Source organism: Eschrichtius robustus, chromosome X, assembly GCF_028021215.1.
Source record: "Eschrichtius robustus isolate mEscRob2 chromosome X, mEscRob2.pri, whole genome shotgun sequence".
Lineage (NCBI taxonomy): Eukaryota > Metazoa > Chordata > Mammalia > Artiodactyla > Eschrichtiidae > Eschrichtius > Eschrichtius robustus.
Genome location: NC_090845.1, coordinates 64,074,008 through 64,086,014, shown reverse-complemented (window position 1 = coordinate 64,086,014; position 12,007 = coordinate 64,074,008). Strand labels below are relative to the sequence as shown.

At 38.0% G+C, this 12,007-nt stretch overlaps 1 protein-coding gene across 4 annotated transcripts in view; it reads left to right on the top strand.

Moving 5' to 3' along the window:
- Positions 1–12,007, top strand: part of PHKA1 (phosphorylase kinase regulatory subunit alpha 1) — a 144,172-nt gene that overhangs the window by 46,010 nt on the left and 86,155 nt on the right. For all 4 annotated transcript variants that reach the window (XM_068533265.1, XM_068533264.1, XM_068533263.1 and 1 more), the window contains 3 exons: positions 429–536; positions 1,979–2,057; positions 8,113–8,247. In XM_068533265.1, coding sequence (XP_068389366.1) covers positions 429–536; positions 1,979–2,057; positions 8,113–8,247 — 322 coding nt within the window. The remainder of the gene's footprint in view (positions 1–428; positions 537–1,978; positions 2,058–8,112; positions 8,248–12,007) is intronic.

Here is a 12,007-nt window from a genome sequence, read left to right as displayed (position 1 = left end):
TGCATATGTGACTGTTTTATAGAGTATGAATCACAATCTAGACTCGGGCTTTTTGTTGTCTAGTATTTTAAACCTTCTATTCTTTTTTTTTTAATTAATTAATTTATTTATTTTTGGCTGTGTTGGGTCTTCATTGCTGCGTGCAGGCTTTCTCTAGTAGTTGTGGTGAGCGGGGGCTACTCTTTGTTGCAGTGTGCAGGCTTCTCATTGCGGTGGCTTCTCTTGTGGAGCACAGGCTCTAGGAGCACGAGCTTCAGTAGTTGCGGCACACGGGCTTAGTTGCTCTGTAGCATGTGGGATCTTCCTGGACCAGGTCTCGAACCCATGTCCCCTGCATTGGCAGGTGGATTCTTAACCACTGCACCATTAGGGAAGCCCTAACCCTTCTATTCTTTTCCTTTATCTCTTTATCTTTTTTTTTTTTTTAGGTTGATGAAGAATATCAAAATCCTCACACTGTGGACCGAGTCCCCATGGGCAAGCTGCCTCATATGTGGGGTCAGTCTCTATACATCTTAGGAAGCTTGATGACAGAGGTAAGGGGAAACTTCAAGGCTCTTCCATTTTTCTGCTTTAGTCACCATAACAATCAGATTTGTGAGTAGCTCATTATATCTGAAGGATATATCTTTTGCCTTTTGTATTCTGCCTTAATTACAGATTTTCCTCCAGATTCTTAGAGTGAGAGCATGGCCAATCCTTGGCAAAAATCTTTCCCCCTGGCAACCATGTCCGTCATGCTTGCCCAGGGGTTCCTACCTTGGTACTGTACTTGAAGTTGCTCTGGGATCAGACCCTAGATAGTTCCTTTTCAAAACTCCCCCTAGTGCCTGTCTGGTGACTGCGAATGCAATTGTGCTTGGATAGTAATGACTTATAATGGATTTAAGTGCTAACTTTTCCAAGCAACATAATGTTTCATTCTTTAATTAAATAAACTGATAATTTTAGGTACCATGACAAGTGTTTGGGAGCATCATAGTTTTTTATTTGTTTGTTGATAAGGGGCCCTTTAAATGTTCCTTATATTAAACTCTGTTGAGACAGCTCTTAATGAAGCACTTGGGAATTTCTTACATTATGTCAGCTTATTTGTGACATTTTGAACCATAAGAAGGGTTCCCTTTCTCAAAGTTTTCCAGTTTTACTGACAAATCTATTTCCCCATTATAGGTTATTATATAAGGTAAGCTATAACCCAGGCTCCTAGAGGATCTAGGGTGGGACTTAGCTTTCCTTTCTGAGCCAGACTCTTGGACCTGTTTATGTATAACTGTTTACTTTCTGGCACTGTTTTTATTTGCTTTGTTTTGTTTGTCCCAGTTTTATTGAGATGTAATTGACATATCACTATGAGTTTCAGGTGTACAGCATAAAGTTTATCTTTAGTTGACATTATTATAAATGTAGCAATAATGTGCAGAATGATTTGTTTGAAATAATCCTTACCTGGTGACTTTCTCATTCAACTAGAATAAATTAATGCTATGAAAAAATGAGGAGGTGAATGGTATTCTTAAGGGCTAAGTGGGTGAGTTCATCACATTTCATCAAAGACAGAAACTCAAGTCAAAAGATATCTGCTAAGCAGAAATCATAGCAAGCATATGAGTAAATATGAAAGCAACAGGACTAATGACTTAAATTATTGATTAGAAGCATTGTGATCTGATTGTCTAATCATGTGCATCCAGAGAAAGTGGAGGTATAACTAGAAAACTTTCTGTTTATCTTTTATACCCCATCTATTTCCAAAAAAATAATTTGTGGCAGCCACTAGAAATTAACTCCAGATAAAATTAATTTGGATGTGAATTCAGGAGTTCAAACATTTTCATACAGTAAAGGTATTTGTTTCCTTTCCATACATGCCTCTCACATGTTATGGTATGGGGTTTTGGCACTGGTATGTTGTTTCTCCTCAAATATTAGCTCTTTTGGAGATATAATGATCTGTCTTTTTATGGTTTTTCTTTAGGGATTTTTAGCTCCTGGAGAAATTGATCCCCTGAATCGCAGGTTTTCTACTGTACCAAAGCCAGATGTTGTGGTTCAAGGTATGTATTCTTATTCCCAGCAGCAGAAATTTTACATTAAAGGTCTGGTTTGGGCCAGTAAATGATGACTTTATTCTTTATGATGTATTTTGTTAGGCTTCAAAATGTATAGTATAAACTTGGCTCTGTTTGGTTTCAAGATTTCTGTTAATCTTAATCATGAACAAATGCTTAACAAAGGATGTTATCTGATTCTCTTAATACTTCTTATTTCTGGAAACTCTTTTCTTTTCACCATGATGATATTATAGCCTTCTAATTATCTCTGCTTTTGTTCTGAGCGTTCCTTCTGTGCTTTTTCTGCTAGTACTTCTTTCTTCTCATATCCTCCTAATGGTTGTGTACTTAGTCTTTACTCTTGTCTTTCTGTATTTACACCCTGCATGTGTTTGCTAGGGCTGCCTCCTCCATAATAAATTTGCTTCCATGGCTCCAACTATTACCTCTTTAGAGAGTACTCCAAATCTTTATTTTTTGTTCCTAGCAATCAACTTAAATTTTGAGGTTATCTACTCTATGCAAAACACTGGGCTAAGCTGTATAAACATTTTAGGAAGTCTAGTCCCAATATATATACACAACATTTTCATCACTTATACTTCAAATGCAAAACTGACCTTTTTTTGTCTCCATCCTATTCTTTTACCTCTCCCAAGAAAAGCAAATCTTGCCACCTTCCTTAACTCTCTCAGTGACATCACTATTATGCTACTCTCCTAGGGTAGAAAACTCCAGTTGATTTTTGACTCCCCAGAAACACTATCCAATGTGGTACTAGGTCCTCCTGAGAAGCCCCTCTGAAATGTCTCCATTTCAACCCCAACCTCCATTGGAGTTGATTCTATATAGAAAATAATCCTTAGTATTTTCTAAACCTTCTTATACTTGGCATCCTATGTGGTAGGATAGGATAAAGGTAGTCATAAAGGTAGTCTTTGCTTATCAATGTACAGGCATATTTCATTTTATTGTGCTTCACTTTATTGTGCTTTGCAGATATTGTGTTTTTTACAAATTGAAGGTCTGTGGCAACCCTGTGTCAAGCAAGTCTATTGGCACCATTTTTCCAAGAGCATTTGCTTACTTCGTGTCTCTGTCACACTTTATAATTCTAGCAATACTTCAAGCTTTTTCATTATTATTATATTTGTTATAGTAATCTGTGATCAGTGATCTTTGATGTTACTACTGTGACTCGTTGAAGGCTCAGATGATGGTTAACATTTTTTAATAATAAAGTATTTTTAATTGAGGCATTTACATTGTCTTTTTGGATACAATGCTGTTGCACACTTAACAGACTAAAGTATAGTGTAAACATAACTCTTTTCATTTGGTTTTATTTATTTATTTTTTAATTGAGGTATAGTTAATTTACAGTGTTGTGTTAGTTTCAAATGTACAGCAAAGTGATTCAGTTGTGTGTGTGTGTGTGTGTATGTGTGTGTGTGTGTGTGTGTGTGTATATATATATATTCTTTTTCAGATTCTTTTCCATTATAGGTTACTACAAGATATTGAGTATAGTTCCTTGTGCTATACAGTAGATCCTTGCTGTTTACCTATCAATATTTTATATATAGTAGTGTGTATATGTTAATCCCAAACTCCTAATTTATCTCCCCCCTGCCACCTTGCTATCCCTTTTGGTAACCATAAGTTTGTTTTCTATAAGCATAACTTTTATATGCACGGGGAAGCTAAAAATTTGTGTGACTCGCTTTATTGTGATACTCGCTTTACTGCAGTGGTCTGGAACCAAACCTGCAACATCTCTGAGGTATTCCTGTACATAGCGAACGTTATATAAAAGACCATTACTCTTCCCCTCCCATGAGAAAACTTGTTCTCCTTTGAGGCTTATGCCATCTGGCTATATTGGTCTCCTGGTTACTCTCATTAATTCATTAGAGACTTTGAGGCTTGGCTCATAGCCTTCCTCTTCTTCCCCAATTCCTATCATAGTGCTAGATTTCAGCATCAGAGTAAGTGCCATCTAATATTTTAGCCTCAAAATTCTTGGATATCTAGAACCCTAGTGACCCTTCCCTCTGTCTCTACTCCACTCACTTTTAGGACGAAACTTTAGAACTGTTTCACCTCAGATATTCCATTCCCAAAAGTCCCAATCACCAGTCATAACTGCATATTATTTCAGTTTTCTTCCCCCCCACCCATTACACTTGTGTCTATTTTCTCCTAGTCTACCCTTCCCTACCTTTCGGTTGGTCATCTAAATCTCTTAATTACCAGCACACCAAACTTCTGCTACACCCACCAGAAAAATCATAGCCCCAGATCGGTTTTACTCTCTATATTTTCTGATCCTATACCTGGCCTGCTAAAATCTTCTAGAAAAAAAAAAATCACACAAATGAACAGAGTGGTAGCATTGTAAATCCACAGTCTCCAACTTAACTAGGCCTACAGTGCCTCCTGTTAGTCCTTGTTCTTACTGTTAGTCAGCATTTTCATTCTCCTCAACTATTCCACACCTTCTCTGTTTTCAACCCCACTGCTTGTTTTCAGCCTCATTCTTGGCCTGCTACTTTATGCTGGATAATCTTAATGTTCTGATCTTTGTCAATTTCCCAACCCCCCACCACAGTCTTACTTATATCTTCACCCAACCTTGCCTCCTTTTCTTGAGTCTCAGAAAAGCTGTTTTGTTCTCCTCTTCAGCACCAACTCTTTCTTCTGATGCTTGATCCTATCCTCTTCCCTAGCCTTCCTAGAAACCTACTCTTTCTTATCATCTTCAAACTCTTCTCTGTTGGTTCTGATTTTTAATACATTGACATGTTCATCTCCCTCTAGTTATCCTATCCTTCCTTTCTCATCCAAACTTCCACTTCTTTACATTTCATTCATTCTGCAGTCCTTTACAACTAGCTTATCATTCCTCTGAAAGTGATTTTGCTTAAGTTATTGCCAAACTTGGTAGATATTTTTCAATCCACTTCTTAGTGGATCTTTCTGTTTCATTTGTTGTTTATGTTTCTGGAAACTCTTGACTCCCATGTCTTCTGTGATACCATACTCCCTTGGCTCTCCTTCAACCTAAGTTTTGTACTTTTCTGTCTCATTCTGGGCTTCCTCTTCTTCCCCTTGCCCCTTAACTGCTGGTATTCCTGGGAGTTTTGCCCGTAGCCCACTGCTCTCATTATTCAGAATATTTGTTATTGTCTCTCAGCCTCCTCCCATTCCTAACCTTTTCCCTTTTCCTGCCTCCTAACTTCTCCCCTCTCAGAAGATGACCTCACCTCCTATACCATAGAGAACATATAAGCCATGAGACAAGAACCCCTCACTCCCGCCCCCAGGCTTTTCATCATCTGCCCATATCTTATATGTTGAAATTTCTCAAGGTTATATTCTAGGTCCTTTTCTCTTCTTTTCTATATATTCTCCTTGACCCATCTCATCTCTTTCTATGCTAATGCCTCCTGAATATATCACATTCACTTTAAACTCAACATGTCTAAAATCAATCAGCTGCACTCTCCTAGTTCTACATCATCTGTGCCTGCTTTTCTCCCTATTTGCCTATGTCAGTAAATGGCACACTTTTCTCTCAGTTACACAAATAAACACATGTGGAATCATTCTCGGTATCTCTCCCTCTCTCATCTCCTACATTCAGTCAGTTAACAAGTCCCAATTTCTTTACCTTCTGAATAATTCAGAAATCCATCTAGTTTATCCAGTACCAATGTCATGATCCTAATGTAAGTAGTCAGCATCTCTTCCTTGCATTAATGCAATAAATTTTGAAGTGGTCTCGCTGTCTTCAGTGTAGGTCCACTACAGTATATCAGCTTATTCTTTAGTCATCAACATGAATATGTTCCTTTTAAGATGGTGATCTGGATATGCTATTCCCCTGATTACAGCTCTGCAGGGGCTTCCTGTTGCCAACTTTCTTAACATGGCTTACAAGGCTCTTTATGATCTGCTCCCTGACCCCGCCTTCAGTGTCATTTCTCACCACTGCCGCTTCACACTCCATGCTCCTACTGTAAAGAACTTTTTATTATTCCTAGATCTGCCTTGTTCTCTGTTGCCCTTGAGCCTTTGTCTATGCTATTTCTTTTGTCTGGAACAGCTTCTCCCTTAATTTTACCTTCACTTTCACCAGAATAACTCCTATTCAGCACTCTAGCAAGACTCAGTGTCAATGTCATTTTCTCCAAGGATCATGTCTATCTTTGTATCCCTAGCATATGGCAGTACCTAACACATAGGTGGTACCAAATAAGCATTTTCTACATACTTGATAAAACATAAACAAAAAGCTGAGTTGTTGGGGTTGAAAGTAGTCCTGGGACCCCAGAGTGTTGTTCATTTGCCTCTCCTTTAGTCCCCTTTACTCCTGCTACCAACTGCATTGCCCTCTGCAGAACCCTGAGGCTCAGGAGAATGCAATTTGGAAGTCATTACCCAAGGATAAAATACAAATTCCTTAAAGTGACGCACATGCTCTCCATGATGATCTATCCCCTATTTGCCTTTCCAGATTCATTTTGTTGGTGGTTGGTGGGGTGGTTGTTTGTTGCTTTTGTGTTTTTTTTCTGCTGTGCAAGGTATTTCATGCTACAGCAATATTGAAGTGCATGTAGTCCCCACCCCACCTCTTACACACACACACACACACACTCTGGATCTTCTACCTAAAATGTCTTTCTCCATTCCTATTACCTTCTTTCTCCTGGCTAACTTATTCGTTCTTTCAAATTCAGCTTAGACATCAGGAAGCCTTTTCTGAAACTTCCCCCTGCCAACTCCAGACTAGATAGGTGTCACTCTTGGGTGATCACACAATGTTCTGTGCATACATTTATTTACTTAGCAGGTTATTTTATAATCAGTTTATGTGTGTGTCACTTTCATTACACTGTGAGCTCCTTGAGGGAGAGACTAACATATTCATCTCTAAATCCCTAGTGCCTAGCATAGTACCTTACCATTTAAGTGCTTAGTAAATGTTTATTAATGAATGAATGGATGACCACATGTGTTTCCCTGGACTTTTGTCAACCCACTATTCTTCCTCTGTATATTTTCCCTGGAGAATCTTTGTTGTTTTCAGTTAGAAGTAATCAAGATGGTGTTATTTCCAGGGGACTCTGTAATCACCATACCCTGCATATTCTGCCCCAGACCACAGCAGCACAACACCATGAGGTCCCCAAGATAGAAAAATACACAAAAGATAATGGCAAAGGAATGCAGAGTAGTACTTTGTTAACTAGGCTTTTGCCCCCAAAACTCAACAAATACAATACTTGTAAGCTGGAATGAACCAAATGACACCTTCGTTTTCTCATAAACCCAATTCAACATATCTAGCAGTACTAGAGGAGCAGGAATAGGGTGCATGTTTGCCCCTGGTGCTTAGCATTAAGCCAGCTGAGGCCCCATTTAGGTTATTGGCCCCCAGACAGGTTATCAGTCCCACAGAGGGAGAATAAACAGAAGAGTCAGTGAGGTGACCTGGACTTCTCCCTTGTGAGTATGATTACCACTTCTGAGACATGAGTGTGAGAGGAAGAAAAGGGAGCTGTCCAGGTTTGGCAGGCTCTGAGTCTAGAGAAGTCTTATCCCCATCCCCCAAAACAACTACACAGAGTTTCAAATATGGTACCTCAATTCTTTATCCTGAATTTACCTTGCCTTCTACTGTTCTCTAGCTTTGAGCAATTCGTACCATTAGGGTGTTCTTTATTATCCTCATAATGCTGTCCCTGGTCTTTTTTTTTCTATTTAAACATAGAATCCCAGATATAAGTGAGTGTGGCATTCTCTAGAAGCACATAGGTATTTAGACAAAAAACAGAATTAAATATTCTAATCATGAAATCTTGTTTCCTTTTCCATTTAGATAATATCATTATGTACCAAGCATGATGATTGTTTCATCAAGTCTACAATAACTGTTAATTTCCTTACCTTCCTTTTGTTTTCCCTTCAAAAAAATATCGTGTGGCTCGAGAGATCTTTAGGTTCCTGTTGAAATAAAATTTTCTGTTGACCTCATCTTCTTTCTTTCCTATAGTTTCCATTCTAGCTGAGACAGAAGAAATCAAGGCCATTTTGAAGGACAAGGGAATTGATGTGGAGACCATTGCTGAGGTGCACCCCATCAGAGTACAACCAGCTTGTATTCTCAGCCACATTTATTCCAGCCTAGGTAAGGAGATTGGCCAGCCTGCTAGAATCAAAGCATTATTGATACAGGCTGGTTTCCTTCCTTTTTATTTTTGTCTTGATCTTGTATTGCTTTGTTAAACTGCATCTGAAAAGGAATTTAGAGTCTCTGGAATCTAAGTTTCTAACCCTATATATCCTGAGCAGGCTTGATAATTTTCAGTGTGTTTTATGAACTCTTTGGTACAGAGGGCATGACTGTTATCAGGCAACATTGTATCTTCATTCCAAGTATGTGCTTAACCAACTTGTTCTTCTCCCCTTTCTTGGGACCTATATTTCCATTTTGAAAAATGCTAACTTTATATACATTAATAGCCAAGGAACTTGTTTTTAGCTCTTTATACTTTGTCATGTAATGAATTAGTTGACAATATTTTAAAATTCCATTTCTTAATCTAATACTTATTTTTAATTAGTACTTATTTTTTTATTCAACTTATATATTAAATTTGGTGATAGACACATTAAACAAATTACTACAAGTTAAAAATTTATGCAAGTTACTACAAATTTCACATTAAGCAAATTACTACATTGTTAACTTTAAAAAAAAGGATGTGCAAAATTTCTAAACCACCCTTGTGGAAGGCTGAATAGTGGCCCCAAAAGATATTCAGGCCCTAATCCCTGGAACCTGTGAACATTACCATTTAAGGCAAAAGGGATTTTTGTGGGTGTGATTAGGTTAAGGAGATTGAGATTGGTGGGGAGGATTATTTTGGATTATTCACGTGGGCCCTAAGTGTAATCACAAGTCTCCTTATAAGAGATACCGAGAGGGAGATCAGACTAGAGAAGTAAGAGATGTGATGACAGAAGCAAGTGATTAGAGTGATAAGGCTGTTAGCCTTATCCTCTAGAAGCTGGAAGAGTCAAGGAACAGATTCTCCCCTGGAGCCTCCAGAAGCAACCAGCCCTGCTTGACAACTTGATTTTTATTTTACGTCATAGTAGCCATAAGGCTCATTTTGGACTTCTGATCTCCAGAACTGTAAGAGTATAAGTGTATGTTGTTTTAAGCTACTAAGTTTATGTTACTTTGTTATAGCACCAATGGGAAATTAATACAATCTTAAATCAAGCCACAAAGTAAATTTATAAATAAAGAATGTACCTTACATCGTAGATTGCCACTTACAAACCCTAGTTGTGTGTATGTGTACTTTTTTTCTTCACCAAGAGTGGTCTGTTAGTAATTAAAGCCAAGCCAAGTTTCGTCCAGCTCAAAACCAGCCTCCATCCCTTTTTACTAACACCTACTCCAAACACTCAACTTCTGTGGCAGTTACGTAGATCTAAATTGAGATGGAATCAACCAAGGAGGGAAGGACCAACAGTCAGAGCTGACTGTTCTTTTTTTTTTTAACATCTTTATTGGAGTATAATTGCTTTACAATGGTGTGTTCGTTTCTGCTTTATAACAAAGTGAATCAGTTATACATATAGATATGTTCCCATATCTCTTTCCTCTTGCGTCTCCCTCCCTCCCACCCTCCCTATCCCACCCCTCTAGGTGGTCACAAAGCCCCGAGCTGATCTCCCTGTGCTATGCGGCTGCTTCCCACTAGCAATCTATTTTACGTTTGGTAGTGTATATATGTCCATGCCACTCTCTCACTTTGTCACATCTTACCCTTCCCCCTCCCCATAGCCTCAAGTCCATTCTCTAGTAGGTCTGTGTCTTTATTCCCATCTTGCCACTAGGTTCTTCATGACCTTTTTTTTTTTTCCTTAGATTCCATATATATGTGTTAGTATACTGTATTCGTTTTTCTCTTTCTGACTTCACTCTGTATGACAGACTCTAGGTCCATCCACCTCACTACAAATACCTCAATTTTGTTTCTTTTTATGGCTGAGTAATATTCCATTGTATATATGTGCCACATCTTCTTTATCCATTCATCCGATGATGGGCACTTAGGTTGCTTCCATGTCCTGGCTATTGTAAATAGAGCTGCGATGAACATTTTGGTACGTGACTTTTTGAATTACGGTTTTCTCAGGGTATATGCCCAGTAGTGGGATTGCTAGGTCGTATGGTAGTTCTATTTGTAGTTTTTTAAGGAACCTCCATACTGTTCTCCATAGTGGCTGTATCAATTTACATTCCCACCAACAGTGCAAGAGGGTTCCCTTTTCTCCACAACCTCTCCAGCATTTATTGTTTGTAGATTTTTTGATGATGGCCATTCTGACCGGTGTGAGATGATATCTCATTGTAGTTTTGATTTGCATTTCTCTAATGATTAGTGATGTTGAGCATTCTTTCATGTGTTTGTTGGCAATCTGTATATCTTCTTTGGAGAAATGCCTATTTAGGTCTTCTGCCCATTTTTGGATTGGGTTGTTTGTTTTTTTCAAATTGAGCTGCATGAGCTGCTGGTAAATTTTGGAGATTAATCCTTTGTCAGTTGCTTCATTTGCAAATATTTTCTCCCATTCTGAAGGTTGTCTTTTGGTCTTATTTATGGTTTCCTTTGCTGTGCAAAAGCTTTGAAGTTTCATTAGGTCCCATTTGTTTATTTTTGTTTTTATTTCCATTTCTCTAGGAGCTGGGTCAAAAAGGATCTTGCTGTGATTTATGTCATAGAGTGCTCTGCCTGTGTTTTCCTATAAGAGTTTGATAGTGTCTGGCCTTACATTTAGGTCTTTAATCCATTTTGAGTTTATTTTTGTGTATGGTGTTAGGGAATGTTCTAATTTCATACTTTTACATGTACCTGTCCAGTTTTCCCAGCACCACTTATTGAAGAGGCTGTCTTTTCTCCACTGTATATGCTTGCCTCCTGTTTGCAGATGACATGATTCTATACATAGAGAATCCTAAAGATGCTACCAGAAAACTACTAGAGCTAATCAATGAATTTGGTAAAGTAGCAGGATACAAAATTAATGCACAGAAATCTCTTGCATTCCTATACACTAATGATGAAAAATCTGAAAGAGAAATTAAGAAAATACTCCCATTTACCATTGCAACAAAAAGAATAAAATATCTAGGAATAAACCTACCTAAGGAGACAAAAGACCTGTATGCAGAAAACTATAAGACACTGATGAAAGAAATTAAAGATGATACAAATAGATAGAGAGATATACCATGTTCTTGGATTCGAAGAATCTACATTGTGAAAATGAGTGTACTACCCAAAGCAATCTACAGACTCAGTGCAATCCCTATCAAACTACCAATGACATTTTTCACAGAACTAGAACAAAAAATTTCACAATTTGTATGGAAACACAAAAGACCCCGAATAGCCAAAGCAATCTTGAGAATGAAAAATGGAGCTGGAGGAATCAGGCTCCCTGACTTCAGACCATACTACAAAGCTACAGTAATCAAGACAGTATGGTACTGGCACAAAAACAGAAATATAGATCGATGGAACAGGATAGAAAGCCCAGAGATAAACCCACGCACATATGGTCACCTTATCTTTGATAAAGGAGGCAAGCATATACTGACTGTTCTTTCTCTTCCCTAGCACCCACATTTTATGCCAGCAGGACCTGAGCTCCCAGAGCTATTAACATTGCATCTGGCTTTAGGAATATATGGATTTCCCCCACTCTTCCATTCTAGCTATAATTTAGAAAATCCCTTTTCTTTTTAATTTAAGTGCAAAGTTGGAAGTTCCTAAAGAAATTTTACCAGAAAAATGGAAAACTAAAATATAAACACATAGAAATTATCAAGTTTATTGAATATAGGTCTCAGGTCCTAATAAATAAAA